Source organism: Syngnathoides biaculeatus, chromosome 2, assembly GCF_019802595.1.
Source record: "Syngnathoides biaculeatus isolate LvHL_M chromosome 2, ASM1980259v1, whole genome shotgun sequence".
NCBI lineage: Eukaryota > Metazoa > Chordata > Actinopteri > Syngnathiformes > Syngnathidae > Syngnathoides > Syngnathoides biaculeatus.
The window spans coordinates 15,494,282-15,517,286 of NC_084641.1; the positions used below are offsets into that span (position 1 = coordinate 15,494,282).

The window sequence follows — 23,005 nt, forward strand, 5'->3', positions numbered from 1 at the left end:
AATCTGACATAATGCAGAAATAAGGAGAAAGGTCATATGAGCATGAATTCCACTTTTGCTGTGTTGCTGGAGTGCCATTCATGTTGCAAGTTTCCTGGCATTGAGTAACATGAATGGTGACGATCTGTTTAAAAAGAAGCTGAGAGAAGAAGCCTGCAGAGCAGAACCAACCGATTGCACGTTGTCTCACTAAGGTAATATACAACACTTACAATCCATGTAACTTTTGACTGGAAAAAACGAAAAATGTGCTTCTATTTATTTGTGAATACTTTCATTCTAAAACAAGCAGATTTCATGCAAAGAAGAGTTGAATATGAAAAGCCAGTTGCTTGAAATTGTTTAGCAGAAATTCAAAAGCTAGGCTTGAGACATTGGTAAAAAGATGCTTGTCTTTTTTGTTTGGATTTTGAATGGGATTTTCTTTTTGGAAGAAGGGACAACTTTTTATTAGCATTGAAATCGGACTTTTTTAAAATGGGAAATGTATTTTTGTCAACTTCTCAATGGGTTAGATCCGACTGGGGAATGTCTAACATTTAATTCAATGTTGTTTTTATTTTTAAAATGTTTCTTGTTGGATATGATATATCTCCCTCAGTTCCCAATTGATTCCAGCAATTTCCATGAACAGCTTAATTTACTGTAGATTGTCCCAAATTTCTTGATCACTCTGCTGCAAGTATTCACATTAGCCAATTCTTTGCTGATGCTTTAACTTGCACAACAGTGTAAACTCACAAATCAACTGAGCGAGCACATGACCCATCATTTTTTTTTTTTGCGGGGGAGGGGGGTCTCCTATCTAAGGTTGTCGCTTAGGATCCTCTTTTTCTCAGTGCATGTTTTGCTCTTAGAAAAAAAAATGGAAGCTAGCGCTGCACAATATGGCTTTACTTCTGCTTCATTAATTGAAAACTATGGCAAGATTCTGGTTGCCTAAACAAAAATAGCATAACGGAGGCATTACAAACAGGGGGAGGGCTTCGAAAAAGGATGTTGAAAAAGGGCCAGTTTCAAAGAAATACAAGACCACTGATGATGGCACAAAGACAAAGTCATTTTGCTGAGCCCCAAAGTGTTATTTTGGCAGCTTTGAGAAATGACAAACACTTTGTTACTGTACTCAAGTAGATTTTTCATGTATCTGTACTTTTCTTGTGCAGACTTTTGAATTTTAATCCCTACATTTGAACACAGATAAATCAGGTAACTTTACTTTCTAAATCCTTGGCGAGTGCCTGATGGGATTCAATGTGGTTGTCGACAGGCATGCGCCATTTTAAAATAACTTCCTGTTTTACAGTTAGAGCGTCAAGAGCAACAATGAGAGCCGCAGTGTGTGCCGTTCTCCTCCTGCTTGCTTTATGTCAAGGTATTCGTGCTGTGAAGCAAAATCCCAGTCATGTTCACACGTAATGTTAAAATCCTAATTTGACCCAGAAAATTCAAATTCTGGTGTTGTCACATACTGAATCTTTTCTATCTGCGTTTCCAGTCAAGGCGCTGAGGTGCAATTACTGTTTCTCGAAGGGCACCGAGCTCTGTGAGCCGACGAGCATCCAGTCGTGTTCCAGACTCACAGAGGCCTGTGGTGCAGTTATCCTTCAACAACCTCTGAGTAAGTTCACTTTAGTGGTTGCCCAGAGAAATTTTGTACGATTCCCGAGAGATGCTGTAGCAGAGCCCCACAAATACGGGGAGAGGATATCCATCCATTCATCCATTTTCTTTGCCGCTTATCCTCACAAGGGCCGCAGGGAGTGCTGGAGCCTATCCCAGCTGTCAACGGGCAGGCGGGTGGAGTACACCCTGAACTGGTTGCCAGCCAATCGCAGGGAACATAGAGACAAACATGCACACTCACAATCACACCTATGGGCAATTTAGGGGGTCCAATTAATGTTACATGTTTTTGGGATGTGGGGGGAAACATCCAAACTCCACACAGGCGGGGCCGGGATCAAACTCGGGTCCCTCAGAACTGTGAGACCAACTCTTTACCAGTTGATCCACCATGCCGCCCTGGGAGAGGATATCGATTGCTTAGTTGCATCAGCACTTGACTTTGGCTCTGGTTTAAGGCGACCCCTGCTGGGAGAAACTGAAAAAGTGTATCCCAGCACTGATTATTGGGCAAAAAAAAGGAAAAATAAACAAGTAATACAGGTGGCACAGTGGAGGGGTGGTTAGCACGTTGGTTTCAGGGGTTCAATACCCGACCTGCCACCCCCTCACTTGAAGATAGCTGGGATAGGCTTCAGCATACCCAAGACTGTAGTGAGGATAAGCAGGATAGAAAATTGATGGCTGGCATCATCAAAGCACTACTGTTGTCCTCAACTCACCTCAATATAGTTCCCATGCACCAAGATGTCACAAGGTGAGTGAATGACAGCTAAAACGAAATAGGAATAAATATTGTACATATGAACAGCAAAATTTTCAGTGTGGCGACCCCGAAAGGGACAAGCCAAAAGAAACTCTACTTTGTTTTAATGAGTCAGAATGTGTTTAAAGCTTTTGGGAAGGGTCTCTCAAGATTTAGAAACAAATTCTCTTTTGACCGAACTGACCATATTGTCGTACCTTCATGTAATATTTTGCTGTAATCTGAAACATTTTTTTTCCTGGATTCATTGCAGGCCAATCTTTCCGTCAATGCATGGACATGGCCGTGTGTCAGGGCTACATCACAACACCCGGCGCATTTGCCAATTGCTGCACCACTGACCTCTGTAACTGAGCGTCTACTGTGGCCCTTTCTCTCAACAATGTTTGCCTTTCGGTCTTGTCCCGCGCAAAGAAATGCTTTGATCTCTATGTGGAAACAATTTAGCTTTTGTTGCGAATTCTAATATTGTCTGTGCAGCATTTTGGATAGCAGAGGAAACTGTTGTCCCTAATCATTTGTCTAATAGCACAAATGTGCAAGTCATTTTGAGCTTAATGTGACAAAAGAAACAAATAAAATTGCTATGAGCTTGCAGAAAATTGTGTGTGTTTTTTTTTTCCGTTTTCTTTATATCTGTATAGCTTCTCAGAGAGTCATCCAGTTCAAGCTCATTCTGCAAGGTCGAGATAATTAGACTTTGCTTGTTGGTTGAATTTGTTCTTTTTTTTTTGGGGGGGGGGGTCATTTATGCTATTAGACAAACGATACAGACTGTAAGCAAAAAGAAATTCAGAACGACAACTTGGTGGCTTCATCTGTCAGTTCTGTGACTGACCAGTGATCAGTCCGGGGTTAACCCTCCCTCTTGCTCAAAATCAGATGGAAAACATTTCCTTTTACTGTGACCCTAAAGAGAATAAGATGAGTAGAAAATGGCTGTATGGATCATTTAGAATTGGTTTGATGAGTTTAAAATTATGTATTTTTTCAACCCACTAATTCACAAAACATGCACACATACTGTATTAGTGCTTTGTTATGAATGACCAGCACGCAAAGAAAACTTTACTTGATATTTGGTGATGGAAATAAAACAGTGTGAGTAGTACGCACTCTAGTAAAGCACACGGAGGGATCCATCTTGTTTTATGAGGTAAACCGCATGAGCTGGGGCTTCCCCTTCAATAATGAAACCCCAACAAACATTGTGGAAACAACCATTTGGAGCCTGAAGGACCCCACACCAACTGCTGGGATTCCACCAACACTTACAATCTATAAATGTTGTGCATGGCTGGACACAATGGAAAACTGGTAGGGCAGACATTCAGCATCAATTTCCAGGGGGACTGGATTTACAGCAGTCGTGGCACTTATGACATTTGAAGATTACAAATGGCATGTCATTAGATAATTTCCACAGTGGTTTAAGAATATTTGCCGGGATGTGACAAATAGCACAAGAAAGTAGAAATGTTTCCAGTTACGTATTGTACTGTAACGATTTATAAATAAGTTCACGTAGGTTTGCAGACATAGGAACGGAACTCCATTGTAAAAACAGTACTTTCTCTGGTTACACACCAATAAAAGTTCGCTTTTGATTGGCTCACTTTTAACGTTACATTTAAAAGTCTATAATGACAATCGGGCGGCACAGTGGCACGGTGATAAAGCGTTGGCCTCACAGTTCTGAGGACCCGGGTTCGATCTCGGGCTCGCCTTTGTGAAGTTTGCATGTCCTCCCCGTGCCTGCGTGGGTTTTCTCCGGGCATTCCGGTATCCTCGCACATCCGAAAAACATGCAACATTAATTGGGCACTCTAAATACCCCCGAGGTGTGATTGTGAGTGTGGCTGTTTGTCTCTTCGTGCCGTGCGATTGGCTGGCAACCGGTTGAGGGTGTACCCCGCCTCCTGCCCGTTGACACCTGGGATAGACTCCAGCACGCTCTGTGACCCTCGTGAGGATAAGCGGCAAAGAAAATGGATGGATGGATAATGAGAATTGTTAAAAAAAAGTTTTAAAAGCAGGAAGCATGTACTGAGTGCTCCCAGCATGCTTCGCGGCACAACTAAGGATGTACCTAGCCTTTAAAGTGCATATTTTGTGTCAATTATTTCTGTAGTCATTGTTTGGTTTATTTTATTATTTGCGAGTTATGCTATTCTGTTTGCTGTGGTGTGAAAAGTTTAGTTTCGATGAGACACTGTGAGTGTGAACAACATGATGACTAATGACTTGCCTGCACTGTCAGTGCGTGGGGGAGTGTGAGCTTCTTCTGCTTACAAATGAAAAGTTAAAATTGTTCTTCAGTGCCTCATGAGGGTTGAAACAGACGCTGGCGTGCATGCTAACAATGTGCTGTGCATATGTTAGGTTGTACTTCGCTTGTCGTAGTTGTCACACACGATTGTCTAAAGATTTTGGAACTTGGCGTGCACATAATGAGGTGCCCCGTCTATTTAGGAAAAAAATTTAAGATTTTCATGTGTCACTTAGCATTGTGAAAATATGTTACATTATGTGGGGTGGGGAAAAAACTTTGATACCAAAATCTGCAAATATCTGGGGCCACGAATGGGCAAGGGCATACTGTATATGCATCTGAGTATTGTAATATTATCTATCTATATCTGTTGCTCCACCAATAGCGTTTAAATAATTGAGACACTATGACGTGGATGCCTTGTGGATTATTGTTTAAGAAATAACCAAACAGATTTTAGATCACTGATTGCTCGTAGTCCACGCCAAAGGTGAAATAAAAATTTTTTTCCCACACCACAAGAATTTTTATGATACTTTTCATATATTGCCGTCATTAAGATAACGACAAGTGTTGTAAAAGTTGTTTGAGTGGAACCCCAGCATGAGTTTGCAGGTTTGGAAAGCAAAGGGATGCTGGAGCCTCGTAAGCGCAGTAGGACATTCTCGCCGCTCGAGCAAGCCTCATACTTATGCCCCTAACCTGCGGAGGATTCCCTCAGATTTTCCAATGCATCATCTCTACCTCTGGGCAAGGAAAATGGTGCAACCTTTTCTGCTACTGGGTGAAATGTTTACAATTAAGAGGTGGAATCCATTAATAAAATGTTTGGCAGCTTCCAGTAAACATTACAGATGGGATTCCCTGCAAAATGGCCACAGAGGGTAAAATTGTTCCACCTGCGTTATAAAGCTCCAAATCCACCCAACACATCCTGTCCTTTAACGGCACATAATGAGGTACGAAAAGGTTTCCACTGTTCCACAACACATCTGCTTCAGCCGCAAACAACTACTGGAAATATGTCAGCACTTCCGTTAAACTATGCGATTGCCCCAGGACTATAATAGTTGCCCCTCCATATTGTGTAACAGTTTTTTTAAATGAAATCTTTTCTTGACTTCTATCCATCCATCCATCCATCCATTTTCCAAGCTGCTTATCCTTATAAGGGCCCGTCCTTACATCAATTATCTTTACTTATATAAGATTTATATTCCATATATCCATGCATCCATTTGCTTTGTCACTTATCCTCACGAGGGTCACGGGGAGTGCTGGAGCCTATCCAAGCTGTCAACGGGCAGGAGGCGGGGTACACCCCGAACTGGTTGCCAGCCAATTGCAGGGCACATAGAGACAAACAACTGCACTCACCCGTTTTTGGGATGTGGGAGGAAACCGGAGTGCCTGGAGAAAACCCACGCAGGCATGGGGAGAACATGCAAACTCTACACAGGGGGGGCAGGGATCGAACCCGGGTCCTCAGAACTGTGAGGCCAATGCTTTACCAGCTGCCCCACCGTGCCGCATATTCCATATAATTTTTGATAAATTTCTTCTATAAACATAACATGCATGTTTTGAGAAAGTGGGAGAAAGATAGTGTAGGCCTATATGAAGGGAGAAGTGGCAGTAAATAATTTAGATTTTCAACTGGAATATTTCATTCCCTGGTACCTGGGATATTTGATTTCAGTGTTCGCTTTCATTTTTGGAGAGAGTAGGCTCTCTGGAGACCTGATTCGTATCGGAGGATAACCTACCTCATGTTTTTTCCCTCTACTTTTACTGGATAGACGCTTTCACAGTTATCACAAATTGTTATGCGTAAAGGTTGAATAAACTGCCATTTGTTTTGCAGGGGAAGCTTTTGCATATATTCATTCGCCTGTCACTTTACATCACAGATATCAGTCTCAGAAAGTTTTGATAAGTAATACCTCAGATAAGGCTAAATCAAGCTAAACCACTCCCACATTTTTAAGAGAGTCACACTGTGTTTATCCATAATGAGGAATGGAAAGGACCTTTCACTTAATGGAAAGCATGGAATAGCTCAATATCTCGTGAAAGAAATGGAAACAAATGCTCCAAGAAAAATCATTGCACTATTCAAATGTGTGTGATTCAGAAACCAAACAAGTTTGTTAGAATAATAAATAAAGGTGTCTTCTTTTCTTCTTTTTGTTTCGGCATTTGCCGATTAGGGGTCACTACAGCGTGTCATCTTTTTTCATCCCAGCCTATCTCGTCCATCTTCCTCTCTAACACCCACTGCCCTCATGTCCTCCCTCAGAACATCCATCAACCTTTTCTTTGGTCTTCCTCTCCCTCTTTTGTCCGGCAGCTCCATCCTCAGCACCCTTCTACCAACATACTGACTCTCTCGCCTCTGAACATGTCCAAACCATCTGAGTCTGCTCTCTCAAACCTTGTCTCCAAAATATCCAACTTTGGCTGTCCCTCTAATGATCTTGTTTCTAATCCTATCCAATCTACCCACTCCAAGTGAGAACCTCAGGATCTTCATTTCTACTACCTCCAGTTCTTCTTCTTGTTGTTTCTTCAGTGCCACCGTCTCTAATCCGTACATCATGGCTGGCCTCACCACTCTTTTATACACTTTGCCCTTCTTCTTCACATTGGAAGAGTGTTGCAAAACCACCTGGCAAGAACACCCCCCACTGCAGTTTCAGCTAGTTTATGAAACGTTATGGTTGTCACACTGCTCCATCAAATAGTACAATTTGGTAGTTGTGGATCAAAACCTTCTGCTTTGAACAACCTGTAGTTGGTACAGATGACACATTTTTTGCTGTCTGAGGCATCTGCTGAGTCCAATTTTTGTGATGCTGAGTTCCAGTCCAGCCCCACCTTTTATGCTTTCTCTGGGTTTGTGAAAACGCCTTCTCTGGGAGTTCCGTGTTTTGAGCAGTCATGGTCGTAATGGGCCCTCCGCTGCATGGTTGGCCAAGAGCAGATTCTGTATCGAGAAACTGGTACTGTGCATTGTAGGAGTGAGATGAGTACTTAGGAGAGTGAACTAAAAATAATAACATGCTAAATAATTTCCAACGCAGCGCATCAGGTCCGCATGTTGCAACTGGTCCACAAATGAGTGCATAAATGGAATCAGCTACATCCTGAAATGTTCACATCTCCTACGTCTATGGGGCTCCTCCTCCAGCTATACGTTTTTGCTTAAAAACGAGGTTGTAGCAAACGACTCTCTCACTGCTCTCAGTCTAACAGGACAAGAATGCAAGCTGCCATGAGGGCGGGCGAGCCACACAGGGTTGTGCTGCTTCTACTCCTTTTTGGCTCTGGCGTCTGCAGCAAAAAGCTCCTCCCAGGCTTCAAGAGCGGTGAGCATGATGATGGCAAGGATGGGGCGTCCTGGTTGGAGAGTTTCCCGAGGGCAAGGTGCACGTCCCGCTGCTTGAGTTTGCACAATGGGGCAACACCGCAGGTAAACTTTTATCTACTTTTAAATCAGCCATACAGACATTACTACTGTGGTTATGTTAATATCAACTATCAAAATATACAAAAAACACAAAAAAAAAGTTAGATTTTGATCCTCTTGCTCAAATGTATTGTTTTAGTGATTGCGGGAATCTATTTTGTGAGTTTGTGTTATTTTTGTACGCAGTATTCTTAACTTCTGGCTGTATTTTCTATTCGCTGTTTTGCATTTATCCCACACGTAATGTATATTTAATAAACAATTGGTTTTGGAGGAGGTTGAAAATAATCTCACAAAAATTATGTAATCTATACTAGAGGTCTGTATAGTTTAACTTTTTTTTCGCGAATATCCTCGCACTATATGAAATGATTTCAATATCTAACGTGAAATCTGCTTACCAGTCTCCTAACTTTCAGGGCTCATAATAAATGAATAACCTCACAGATTTTTACAATGAACGCCATTTTTTTGAGAGCAAATCATGTTATTTTACAACACCCTATCAATCAAAATGATCAACTAATCTTATCACCTTCTGGGATTATTTATTTATTTATTTATTAATTTATTTATTTATGTTGACGTGACCAACCCTCTGGATTTGGAATAATAGCCACCCCAAGCTAGTATAGGTGGATAAAACATCACCAAATGTGTAAATGTTTCTTTCCTCCCTTGAAAAAGTCAGAGATTTTAATCAGTCAGATCATTTTAGAATGTATATCAGTGGACAACCAAATTCCAAAAGCAGATGGGGCAGCCAGCCCTCCATGAATTGAATTTTTTCTTCTTCTTTTACTTTCAGTAAATATTAATGTGAAAGCCTTCAAGGTATCATGTTGAGATTTACTGTATTCAATATGAAGCGTGTAAAATACTTTAGCTCTCATAATGTTTGGACATTGACAGAGTTTTTATTATTTTACTTTCTCACAACACCGCTACTTTTCAAACAAAATAATGAATAAATGATTTACGTGTAAACAATTACCTTTAATTCAAGATCCTTCACCAAAATAAGGCATTTTTAGGATTAAAGCCATTTCATAACTTCATAATAATAATAATTTTTAGGCAAAATTACACATCAAACTGTGGAAAAGTAGGATTTCATTCTCATCACAAGTATTAATCTAACAAGCAGTTGTCTCATCAGATTTGTAAATTTAATACTAATTTACTATCATTCTTCCACATTTTACTGGCATAATGGCAAAGGATGTGCTTGATTTATTACACGAGACTCACTGAGATTTGATGAAGGACTCCAAGGACACAAATTCTCTGATGAACAGGTATATACTCGATAACAAAACCCCAATTTTCTTTCACTTTGAGGTACTATTGTGGAAATGATGAATGAGTCACTCCTTCATATTAATTCTGTGATGGGTCAAAAACCTTTATTGTGTTAAGGCTTATCTGTGCAACAGTGCGTGTCATGACATTTTTCTCTCCTTTCAGAACAATGGATCACTATCTTGGTGTCATAGTCACAGAGAGTGTGCAAAGGTAGGTTATCATTACACAAAATGTTTTTTTTTTAAACCCAATTTATTATAAAAGAATTTAGGGGGCAGTCAGACCTTTAATATTTAAGCTTATTCAGGAAAACAATTAAGTCGTAGCCAACATTTCTCTCAGACAACAGCAAGCCTTCCTGTGCTATTTGTAGCGAACGATACCTTATGTCCCAATATTATTCTGGAGACTACAATAAAGCACACCGAGTCCGCCGAGCAGTATTAAAGTAGGATAGTAACCTGTATTAGAACACTTAACTTAAAAATTACAGCAGTACGATGATGAAATCCAATTCTTCGTTTATTCATGGTAACTTAACACTGGTGACCAGTCCAAAGTGTAGGCCGCCTTTTGCCCGAAGTTAACTGAGATAGGGTCCAGCACTCCTAGGACCCTTGTGAGGATAAGCGGCTTGGAAAATGGCATGGACTTTCTGTACTGTCCAGTAAAGTCCGGAGGTTTACATGCAACTCAACACGGAACATGGAAGTTGTGCACACAGAGTCCATTCGGCTTCGGATGCCCGAATCCTGCACCCCAAGTACTTTTATCGTTCGTATTGAAAAAAGAACACTGTGGATGTACAAGTTGTAATGAGAGGCCGTGGGTAAAGATCTTTGTGCCCCAGACTGAACACAAGTCCCAAATCAGACAACACTAATGAACAAAACAATCGTTAACTTGGCTATGCACTGCTGATCGAAAACTAGATATACACTACATACTGCAAATTTCAAAGTAGAGGCCCCATAGCTCAGTGTTTAGAGCATTGGTTTAGTAAACCAGGGGTTGTGACTTCAAATCTCACTGCGCCTTCTACTCCCCAAGAGGGGTTATGGCAGGAAGGGCATCCAATGTAAAAACTGTGCCAAGCAAATAAGAGCGTTCATCTGAGATGTCATGGTGTGGCAACCCCTAACAGGACAAGCTGAAAGAAACTTACTTACTGCAAATTTCAAAGTATGTTTATTTTATTATTTACTTGTCAGTTTTCTTCATGTCTTCTACAAGTGACGAGTAATGTGACTCATCCCCCTGCTTGCTTCAACATCGAGATTGTAACTAGTGAAACGTACTTGCCACTTCGGTAAAGGAAAATGTTCCCAATGATTGACCTTACATATCTTCTAATTGCATTGTTTTAAGGTATGAAATTTGAAGTTACATACACTGTTCTTCCACTCAGGGTACACAACATGAGCCATGACTTGTATGTGTCCCCTATATGGCTGGTGACCAGAGCTAATGTGCAATTTCTCCATTACGGGAAAAAACAAGACTTCTATTCTACTTTGTTCAGTAGCTTGTGAGCTTTTCCCGAGCTCAGCGAAAAAAAAGTTCTTCCTTTTACTTGCGGTAAAGCGAGAAAAAAGTGATTTGATCTGGAAATGGGGCAGAAAAGGAAACAACGCTGAGATTTGCAGAGTCGAGGACAGCACAAGAAGTGGCAATGTCACTCTGTATTAGCGAGGCGATTTCCTTTGGAGGCCCACAAGGGAAGATAAGAGATGGCAGGCCAAGCGTCGGGTTGTCAAGGGGCCAACGCTGTGTTTGATGCGCACATTGTCAGCCAAACAAATGTAATAAAAGGAGTTTGGGAGCTTACCTAGGAAAGTGGTTCTCAAACTTTTTACACAAAGCATCACCTCAAAAAATACTTCGCTTTCAATGTGACTCACAATAAAATATTGTAGCTCAGTGGGCTCAAGGGTTAACTTAAAAACAAGGCAGTTTTTTTTTCCAAAAAGGTAATTTATTACTGTAAGCCACTTTAACGTGATCTGCAGTTTGAGCACAACGCTATACTTAAATCTAGTAAAAATTAAAAAATTTACCCAAATAAATATCTCTATTACACCGATCGCGAGGGAGTCTTGGTCGATCGCAAGACGGCCTGCCCCCCAAGGAAAAAAAAAAACGCCAGCCAATGTTCCTTCTAAACTGCATGTGGATACAATTGGGCACCGCTGACGCAGTCTCTTCGCAGATATTCTGTGTTGCGCGCAAAAAAGAAAATCCAATGCAATTGAAAGTATAACATACAGCTATTCAGTTTCTGCCATTTTGCAATGTGATTCAATGAGTGAGGGATGACTGGTTGTTACATCCAATGGCACAATTCACATACGTACTGTAAAAAATGAAAAGAAGGAGTCACTGGTTTCTTTTAGGCAGCACATGGAACTTTCTCTAACAACAACCGCTGCTCTGGCACACTTTCCATTTCCTAGATTTCCTTACACTGTCTGTGTGGAGTTTGAATGTTCTCCCCATGCTTGCGTTGCTTTCCTCTGGGTACTCCGCTTTCCTCCCGTATCCACAAAACCTGGTAACATGGTAAGTTAATTGAAGACACTAAATTGCCCATAGGTGTGAATGGTTGTTTATATGTGCCCTGGGATTGGCTTGTGAACGCTAGTTCCGGGTTTTTCCTCCCTTGTGCTCCAAGATAGCCGGCATGGGGTCCAGCATGTCTGTGACCCCAGTGAGGAGAACTGGTACAGAAAATGGATGGATGGATGGCTGGATGGCGTGGATGGGGGCGTAGGGAGCTCAAACAGATTGATGTTGTTCCAAATCTTTTCAATGGGGAAAGATGTTTTGATATGAGTGTTTTGAATTATGAGCATGGTCACCGACCAGATTAATCTCACTTTACGTGGAACCGATTCATGATGCAGAAAAGGTCAGGGACCGCCGACCTACACTAATTCTTCAATGGCACCACATGTGCTCACTAAAACAAATAACAGTAACTAGGTAAGAAAATATGTATGGGTACTGTATCTTAAATACCAAGGATGCATTAGGCTCTCAGCGGGTGTGCAGAGCATTTGGCTTTAGTATTCAATAACCGCCGCTCATATGAAGTCTTTTAGCAGCAGTTGTCAATCAAATGTGTCCAGAAGGAAATGAGAACAGAGTAACAATTCCTTTGCTTTGTCCTTTTCTTATCACTAGAAGAGCTATGAGTAATATTAATAAGGAAAGATTGAGTTAATTTATTTCAAATGTCATAATTTTAAATGTAAAGGTGTTGATTGGGTGAGATTTGACTGCTTTGATACTTCCCTACCCAGTCCACTTATCTATGTTGACTATTGTGCATGTGCCTTTAAATTGGTCCATGGAGATGACTAGAGTATCTTAGATTAAAGTAATTTAATTTAAACGAATCATATTAATGCTGTGTCAAAAAAAAAAAAACAAACCTTGAATAAAAGTACTCTCACTCTTTAAAGGTAACATGACTAAAACAGCTCTGAGGCAGCTTTCACTTATGACCCCACACTGCTGATGTCAAATCTGGACCAAGGTAACAAACACACCGATAAATAATCAATGACAAGATATAGACAGATAATATATCAAGGACATATTCTTTATCCTTTGAAATAAATCCACCCGACCTCCGTGTACAATAAGTATAGTCATATGTCTTTATTATAATGCTCCCAGATGGCCAAGGTCCACAAACTAGAAAGAGGAGCATAATGGCAACTGAATCGAGGCAGAATGTACAGTACATTACTTCAACGGCCCCAAAATGAACATTTTATTTCCATTTCTTTCACAGTGCCTGGAGCCCTGTAGAGATTCCTGGTCCAATGAAAGGAAAAGCAGTTGCAAAGAGTTCTGTGAGGTAAATCCTTGACAATATTGTCTACCTTTCAGGGGTGGTGTATACAAAACAGGTGAAATAGCAAACAATGAAATGCCCGTACCTCGTCCCTTGTATATTCAGAAATTGTTTCCTCTGAACCATTGGGAATGTGTGGCGAGCTGTGAGTTCCTCCAGACACTGTTGGAAGTAAAACAAGGTGGTTGCCCGCCTCCGGACCAAGCCAGCGGCTTTGCGGCTGCCTGTGTAGACAGCTGCGATCGCGACACTGAATGTCCAGGTCAGAAGAAATGCTGCTCCAATGACTGCGGTCACACATGCCAGTCTCCACAAGACCTTTACAAGGGTGAGCGTGACAAAGGAACTATTTTATTCCACAATACAGATGATAGAACGGAGACACCATCAATGAGGAGCAATAAATCTGTTTTCCTGACTCTGCTTTATTTTTAGACTCAGGGCTGAACGCATGGTCATGTACAGGTATACATGTGTAAACACTTCCTTGAGGAGATTGGCCAGCTGCTGTGATACATCAGTGCCATATTGGATGTGATGGATTGGCAGTAAACTACTGCGAATAAATGGACTGAACTTAATAAAGTGACAATTTACATTGTGGATTAATGCCACTTTTCCATTACAATTTCCAGAACAACTTGGCCGCGCTCTGCCCTGGTCTCGCTCGGCCTGGCCTTGGCCTCCTTATCCTTTACAGCGGGCACCTATCAATGTGGGAGGGATTGGAACGGGATCAAGAAGAAAGCGATGGGCTCATTTCTCATTTCCTCTTCTGCTAACATGCACAAAAATGGGATGGGAATCCTCGGTCCTGATGATGGAAGTCACGAATCAGAGCTTCGCTCAAAACCTGCCAAGCAGGAATCCAATTCCGGTCTTTTGGGCCATAGGCTTCCCTTTCAACCAGATATTGGAAGCCCCTCCCACGCCGGCGCACATCCGGCAAGCTGTTCACTATGTAGGCAGCATCACGGGGGGAAAACAGGCCTGAAGAGACCAGTTTTACTTTGCGAGACAAGAAAGGCGGGATGAATTCAAAGGAAGGCTGGGAGCCTGTGGCTGCAATCACATCACAGCCAATTAATTGGGGTGGGGCGGGGGGAATTTTCTGGAGTCCATCTTAAGCGGTAAAGTCTTTGCACTGAACCACAACTTTTGGCCAACAGTGTAAAAAGGATGCAGGGGTGTTGTGATGGTTTGCTTGGACCTGAGGCCTTGCAGAGGCGCAGAGCAGAGAGGAATAGGGTTCTCTCCAGATTTTGGAGAACCGCCACATGGTTTTGCATGGAGAAGACCGTAGTCTCGTTTTCTTGTGAGGAAAACAGTGGATGTTGGACTTCACAACTCTTTTTTTTCCCCAGAATACTACTCGGAGGATTCTGATTTGTTGCTGTGAACCTGAATAATGAATTGGGAGTTAGTGCGCAAGGTCAAGCCCTATTAAAAGCACTCTTTTCTGTGACATGGTGTGTGTGTGTGTTATATTTAAGTCATATTTATTTTCCCTTCAAAGAGACTTTAGCACTTTATATACAGTAGTACACCTGCAGTCTAACCGGGTCCACCACAAAAGCCGGATCAAAACTCTTGTCTTTAAAAGTGGACTTCTCAAATGACAATGTCAGAATGCTATTAATTTAACTTTATAATTGTGGTTGTACGTCTGACCTCAAAGAAAAACATACATGTGAAGGTAATCCCTTAGATTCTTACTCACTCATGATGATTTTAAGCACATTTTATCACAGAATTGGTTAAATCCTGGAGACACTGTCACGTCCACTGTACTTTTATTGGTTATTGATGGATAACATTCATATCTCAGGGGTTCCTTTAAAACCGAGGAACGAGCTGAACTTTGAGGAGGTGCCCCCTGGTCTTCTGGAGGTGTCCTGGTTCTCCAAGTTTAATATCTCGGCTGAGCCTGTGGTCTACATCCTGCAGACAAGATGGAACTTTGGGATTCAACCCAGTGACGATGCTGCCGTTTCCTGGCATATGGTTGCACAGGTTGGTGGGCCACTTACGCGTGTTGGGCTTCATATTGTGTCCAACTACCGGTTGTTGTTTGTTTTTCAACACAACATACCACCCCCTACTTGGTAGACCACAGAGCAGAGAGTCCGATTGTATGACATACGACCGGGCCGCTGGTACCAGTTCAGAGTCGCAGCTGTCAATATTCACGGAACCAGAGGTTTCACCACTCCGAGTCGACACATTCAATCCAGCAGAGGTCAGCAACTCTTTGAATCTTTATGAGCCTTATTGTTCAGAAATAAATGTTCAAGTCCCTTTAATGTGAAAATAAATGTCTTCAAGATTTGACACACCACAGTGTTAACAACTCTTACAAATTTGAATGATTAAAACATATTTTAATTAAGTATAGTATCGTATAAATGTATAAAATGAGGTTTCAAAATTGTGAAAAATCAAACTTGAATGTTGTGGTCGTCTCCACTGAATGCGCTGAAAGGACATCTCATGCAACTATTAGTGATGGCTTTGACATGGCAAAATGGATGATACTTTTATTGCATTATTCTGATACCTACACATCACTACACGTTTGACGAATGAAAATATTTGCTTGAAACCTCCAGTGGCAGGATATACTCCACTTGATTGCCACTGGACTTTTCCACGGTGGGACAATAAGGCACTCGATAGTAACAACACGTACAGACTATCTGAAGGGTGTAGGGATAGCTAGCTCGCTCGCTTAGGGGACTTGGCTATTTCATAGCTAATGTGACCGAAGGTGCTTAATTTGTTATACAGTGAAAAAAATAAGTATTTGAGAACCCTGCTTTATTGCGAGTTCTCCCACTTAAAAATCATAGAGGCGTCTGAAATTGTCATTGTAGGTGCCTGTCCACTGTGAGAGAGATAATCTAAAAAGAAAAATCCAGAAATCACAATGTATGATTTTTCTTAACAATTTATTTGTGTGATACATTTGCAAATAAGTATTTAAAAACCCGTCTCTCAGCTGGAATTCTGACCCTCAAAGACTTGTTAGTCTGCCTTTAAAAGTCCACCTCCACTCCATGTATTATCCAGAATCAAATGCATCTGTGTGAGGTCCTTAGCTGCATAAAGACACCTGTCCACCCCATACAATCAGTAAGACTCAAATTGTACAACTCCACACAGCTGGAAAGGGGTACGGAGAAATTGCCAAGCTGCTTGGTGAAAAAAGTTCCACTGTTGGAGCAATCACTGGAAAATGGAAGAATCTAAACATGACGGTCAATCTCAATCGGAGTGGAGCCCCATGCAAGATCTCACCTCGTGGGGTCTCAATGATCCTTAGAAAGGTGGGGAATCAGCCCAGGACTACAGAACAGGACTTGGTCAATGACCTGAAAAGAGCTGGGAAAATGGTTTCCAAGGTGACTGTTGGTAATAGATTAAGATGTCATGGTTTGAAATCATGCATGGCACGGAAGATTCCCCTGCTTAGACCAGCACATGTCAAGGCCTGTCTTAAGTTTGCCAATGACCATTTGGATGATACAGAGGAGTCATGGGAGAAGGTTTTGTGGTCAGATAAGACCAAAATGGAAATTTTTGGTCATAATTCCACTAACCGTGTTTGGAGGAAGAGGAATGATGAGTTCCCTCCCAAGAACACCATCTCTACTGTGAAACATGGGGGTGGTAGCATCATGCTTTGGGGGGGTTTTCTGCACATGGGACATGACGACTGCACTGTATTAAAGAGAGGATGACTGCGGCCATGTATTGTGAGATTTTGGAGAACAACCTCTTTCCCTCAGTCAGCGCATTGAAGATGGGTCGTGGGTGGTTCTTTTAACATGACAATGACCCAAAGCACAAAGCCAAGAAAACCAAGCAGTGGGTCCGTCAGAAGTGAATTAATGCAGGAAGCGTTTGACCTCTGTAATTGCAAACAAAGGCTACTGTACCAAATACGAACAATGGTTTTCTCAGGTGTTCAAATACTTATTTTTCTCTTGCAATATAGCAGGGTGTTCAAATACTTATTTTCTTCACTGTATATTAGGTTAAGGGCAACTCATGCTGAAAATGGTCAAAGAAAGTTCCATCCTATTCTGTATCTCCCAAATTGATGCAGTTCTGCAGTGCACATTTCTCAGGATTTACATGTTTTCAGCAATGATCTTCAAACATCAATAATATATTTAGAAGTAAATCTAATTCCCTTTACAGACAAGAATCACTTTACAGGGTCTTTAAAGCCTATATCGGAGAAAATCTTTGCAACACTGCATTGATTTCCTTTGTGACGTCTTTCTCCTCAGATCCCCATCACCCCCCCGCGCCAACTGAGCTGAGAGCGACCAACATAACATTTGTCACGGGCAAGGCGGTGCGGGTCCAACTACAGTGGCACATGATTGAAAACCTTGATATTCCTGTTCACCATTACATGGTGAGGTGGACTTGTGCTGCTATTGATCAACCCGTCGCTTACTCTTTGACCAAGAGGAGGAAACTAGTAATAGAGGTAAGGACTGCTGGACCACTTTTGTTCCTAAAACGTGCAAATGATGTCATAAGGTCATTGTGTATGTTCTGTGCAGAGGAAGGTGGTGCTAGATGGGTTGCGGTCTGGTCGGACATATAGAGTGGAAGTCCAGGCCGTGTCCTACTGGAAACAAACCCAGCTGAAAAGCCCCCGGGCCATTGTACACTTCAGCACACATCTTAGTAAGTACAGCACTTTTGTTATATTGGCACAACTCATGCTGATACCTTTGAAGCGTTATTGATATTTGATCCGTTTTAAAGATACCAGTGCAACACCAAAATCCTCCATGGCTGACATCCTGCATGTGGGGACACCTTTCTATCAAAATGGACGTCTACAGGTTCACATTTACTGGCACAGCAGCACAGGTGTGTATGAGTGCATACTTCACTGAATGAACGTGAAACATTATAACTAACATTATTTGTTGAAACACTGTAAATCCAAGATAAAAACAAAATAAGTCATATTAATGTCATGTTATAATAAAAGATCAAGGTCAACAACAACCAAAGTTGTATCTTATCCATCCATCCATTTTCTGAGCCGCTTATCCTCAAAAGCTTTGCGGGAGCACTGGAGTCTATCCCAGCTATCTTGGTGCAGGAGGTGGGGTACACGCCAAACTGGTTCTCAGACAATCGCAGGGCACATAGACACAAACAACCACATGCACTCATTATCACACTTATGGCCAATTTAGAGTTTCCAATCAATGCAGGTTTTTGGGATGTGGGAGAAAAACGGAGTGCCCGGAGAAAACCCACCCAGGCACGGCGAGAACAAGTAAACTCCATACAGGCGGGGCCAGGGTTGAACCCTGGAGCTCATAACTGTGAGGCCAACGCTTTACAGTTGCGCCACCGTGCTGCCTATGATAGATTAAATCAATTATTTTTATTCTGGTTGGAGTAGCTGCCTCAAAGTTCCCAACCCTGCCTGTGTGGAGTTTGCATGGTCTCCCGTGCCTGCTTGGGTTTTCTCCGGCAACTCAGGTTTTCTCCCACACCCCAAAAACTTGCATTGATTGGAAACTCTAAAATGGCCATAGGTGAGATGAGATTAGACTGGAATCCCCTTGGACTATGATGTTCGCGGATGAGATTGTGATCTGCAGTGAAAGCAGAGAGCAGGCGGAGGAAAATTAAAAAGATGGAGGAACGCACTAAAAAGGAGAGGAATGAAGATTAGGTGAAGTAAAACAGAATATATATGCATGAATGTGAGGGGCGGAGGCGCAAGAGTGAAGCCCCAGGGAGAAGAGATAGCGAAGGTGGACGACTTCAAATATTTGGGGTCAACAATACAGAGCAATGGTGAGTGTGGTGGAAGGTGTCTAGTGTCTTATGTGACAGAAGAGTCTCCGCCAGGAAGAAGGGCAAAGTTTATAAAACAGTGGTGAGGCCGGGCATGACGTACGGATTAGAGACGGTGGCACTGAAGAGACAACAGGAAGCAGAACTGGAGGTAGCAGAAATGAAGATGTTGAGGTTCTCGCTCGGAGTGAGCAGGTTGGGTAGGATTAGAAATGAGCTCATTAGAGGAACAGCCAAAGTTGGATGTTTTGAAGACAAGGTGAGAGAAAGCAGACTCCGATGGCTTGGACATGTTCAGAGGCGAGAGAGTCAGTATGTTGGTAGAAGGGTGCTGAGGATGGAGCTGCCAGGCAAAAGAGCGAGAGGAAGACCAAAGAAAAGGTTGATGGATGTTCTGAGGGAGGACATGAGGACAGTGGGTGTTAGAGAAGAAGATACACGAGATAGGCTTAGATGGAAAAAGATGACATACTGTGTCGACCCCTAACGGGTCAAGCCGAAAGGAAAAGAAGAAGAAGATTCATTTACAAGCCCTTCAATAGGTGTTTTAATAAGTTAAAATGTGTTTAAAGTCCGTGTGTGATGGTACTTTAAGGATACAGATTCTCACCTATTTGCCCCTATTTCCAAAAAGTCTGGAATATATTTTTTCCAATAAATGAGGACCACTGTATTAGTATTATACAACTACAGTTATGTACTTTTAGCGACTATTCCTCTTTTTTCCAGGGTGGAAAAAACCCTGATTTAGTCCTGACCTTATTCTTTGTGTAGACCCTTCAGTGGAGTACTACAAAATCCAGTGGGAACCAGAGTATTGTGAGCACAGACAAAATACATTCAGAGAGAAGACCAGCACAAAGGTTAGATATAATTTTGAAATGTTTATGAATGTTGTGTTGAATTAACTGATTTGATTTCGACCGAGAGCTTTTTTACGTCGCAGTCTGGTCATGGTTGAGCATCCCAACAGAAAATTAACTTGGCGGTCAGCCCGGGTAGGAAATACAAACACAATAGCTGTAACTGTATGTTGTGTGTTGGCTTGATCCCAGGAGACCTTCACCAGTCTGCAGGGTTTGCTCTTCTCCTGTAAGTACAAAGTCCTACTACAGCCTGTCAGCAAGACCAGTAGGCTGCCGGCCAAGAGCATCTGCTTCATTACGCCTTCCTGTTCTGCCATGCAAGCAAAGAGTCCAAAACCCTTAGCCTGTAATGGAGAAACACGTAAGACAACTTTCTGTAAGAAGCATACAGGAGCGCATCAGTTATAATCACAGCAGCCATTACTGGCGCAAAGTCACCAATCCTATCATCTTGGCTACAATTCTCTCTATATTAAAGAAGCACCACAGATCTGGGGTTTTTAGATTTTTGCGTCCGCGGACACCTGAGAGTACTGAAATTTTTCCAAGGACCTCCTCATAACCCTAACAGCAATTAAATATAACTACTATCCAGCTAATGAATAGAACCAAGGAATCTACCAACTACCCTATCGATTACCGAGATAAAAATTGCTTTTGCATTCTTAAATAATACCTTTGCATGATGCGATAAAGCGCATATGTGGTGCAGGTAATAATTTGATCCATTTGGTGTCGAGCCTCGCAGTCTACATTGTAGTCTTTTTACTTTGAATGTTTTTGGCTTTGAAAGGCGGGGCCTGATCTGTGACTGACTTGTGCATCAACAAAGCGTGTGGTTGACTGTTGACTTGTTGACTTAGATTAGCGGCTGACTCTTAACCGGTGAACTGTTAGCCAGTCTGCATGTTGAGTCACGTTAGTTGAGGGTCAAAAAATGTATGATTGTGCTTATTTAATTTGTTCAATAATGTGACTGACCTCTTACAGGGGCATTGTAATTCATTATAACCAGCGATTAAAGGCTACATTGAATGCACTAATGATGTTTATGTGTTTACATTCCGTTTTGTTGGCAATCACAGACAACATCTTGTGTAACATAGCTTTCTCTCCTATTAATACTGCATCCATTATTTGCGGATTTCGTTATCCGCGGGGGTGTAAGGAATGTAACCCAGTGAATAATGGGGGAACACTGTACTGCATTGTCGACACTAAACAACTACGCATTTTGAATGTTGCATTCAAAGTAAATTAAAACATGATTCTTTCTTCTTTCTTGCAGGGACTCCTCAGAAGGTTCTGATGAAGCCAACAAACCTGACAGTTTCCTTTAAGGTACATGGCGGTGACCTGACTGCTATCTTTAACTGGGATGTGTCTGCTGGCCCAGCTCAGAGTCACCTAACTAGCTATCAGGTGACTCTGGTAGAGGTCACGTCAACCAGCCGACTCAGCAATGAGGACTTCTCCCAATCCCCGATCTTAACCACGGTCAGTGCTAGACCACAAGCACGTGGACTATTCCAGAATGAGATGACAGTTTCTTTTTCTATTTACTCTAGATCTAAGTTTTTTTTGTAGACAAATTAGCATAACAGCTGAACTAACATCCAACCATGTTCACTTAATTACAGGCATGAGGAAATGAATTTTAAAAGTCAATGAAAATGCATTTCATTCATTAAATTGAAAAGTATTTAGCAATATTTTTAAATATTGGTTGCCCAGGTGTCTGTAACAGGGTCGTGCCAAACAGAAAAATATGACAAAATTTCAGTGTCACTGGTTGAACGGGACAAAACAAATATACATGTAGTGGACTACTTTCCTTGCAAACATCAAATAATCTAAATAAATGGTCATGTTTTGGAATATGTCGGTGCCGACAGCACATTTTTTCGAATTCTGGAATGACCCCAATGCTAAACCTTGCTTTGCAATGCCATGCTTCACAGACCTCCAACATTTTGGCAGTTTCTGACCTACACCCTGCCAGTGTCTACAGGTTGGAGGTCCGAGCCATCACTGCACACGGTCAAAGTCCAGCCATCAGCAGAACCTTTCAGACTCCAGGATTACAACATGCGTTTAAGCATAGAAAAAGTATTGGTAAACAAGATGAAGAACATTACTGATTAGCCAGAGCCAGCTCAGAGGCGCTGGGTCCACACTCAATTGCAACGCACAACGTTGTCTCCCTAACTTCAAGGTGACATCAACCTTGGCTGCAGAAATGCAACAATTAGCCAAATAACTTCTTCCTTCAACTTTGATTTTCAAGTTTATTTATTTTCCTGCTCTATCATGTTGACACCACTGCATGCAAACTCCCAATTCTGGTTGACCTTCATTTTCATTGAGCATCACCATAGTGCGTATTTACAAATAAATTGTAAAATGCTGAAATGATAGTTCATAGTGGTTCTGTGCAGAGTAAATTATGTAAATTATGTCTCAATTAGTTGTGTCATGCTGTACTATATATTCTGTGTAGATGTGAGTACTAAACCGGAAAGCTATTGAACAAAGATGATCTATCTAAATAAATGTTGAGAAAATGTGTTTTCCGCTTGCATCTGATTTTTTTCAAGATAAAAGCAAATTTATAAACAGGTAAAAGCAAATTTATAAACAGGCGTGTGACCCCTTCAGGTTTGGCCAGGAATTACAATTTCTTTCGATGCAGCAGTACAACTCAAGAGTGATAGAAGATAAACATTTGTTTGGAAAACGAAAACACACACAAAAAATAGATTAATATGCAACTATAAGTGCATGCATATGGTAGGAATATGATACTATGCTACTATACTGTAGTACAATGGTACTCAACATACATATACACATCTATCTATCTATCTATCTATCTATCTATCTATCTATCTATCTATCTATCTATCTATCTATCTATCTATCTATCTATCTATCTATCTATCTATCTATCTATCTATCTATCTATCTATCTATATCTATCTATCTATCTATCTATCTA

At 41.5% G+C, this 23,005-nt stretch overlaps 1 protein-coding gene across 1 annotated transcript; it reads left to right on the forward strand.

Annotated features, from left to right (window-relative positions):
• The first annotated feature begins 7,926 nt into the window (after positions 1 to 7,926).
• Positions 7,927 to 22,321, forward strand: LOC133495206 (anosmin-1-like). Its single transcript, XM_061809569.1, has 13 exons — positions 7,927 to 8,136; positions 9,601 to 9,648; positions 13,238 to 13,303; positions 13,406 to 13,628; positions 15,129 to 15,313; positions 15,410 to 15,539; positions 17,596 to 17,801; positions 17,878 to 18,004; positions 18,086 to 18,193; positions 19,916 to 20,004; positions 20,197 to 20,368; positions 21,296 to 21,504; positions 21,969 to 22,321. Exons 1-13 carry the CDS (start codon positions 7,927 to 7,929, stop codon positions 22,146 to 22,148), a joined length of 1,953 nt encoding a protein of 650 aa, XP_061665553.1. The 3' UTR covers positions 22,149 to 22,321.
• The last annotated feature ends 684 nt before the right edge of the window (positions 22,322 to 23,005 follow it).

Excerpts from the sequence above, each read along its gene's own strand:
- LOC133495206 (XM_061809569.1), top strand. The coding sequence starts at position 7,927 with ATGCAAGCTGCCATGAGGGCGGGCGAGCCACACAGGGTTGTGCTGCTT. Across the intron at positions 9,649-13,237 it reads GTCACAGAGAGTGTGCAAAG|TGCCTGGAGCCCTGTAGAGA; the intron begins GTAGGTTATCAT and ends TTTCTTTCACAG. Across the intron at positions 13,629-15,128 it reads TCCACAAGACCTTTACAAGG|GGGTTCCTTTAAAACCGAGG; the intron begins GTGAGCGTGACA and ends TTCATATCTCAG.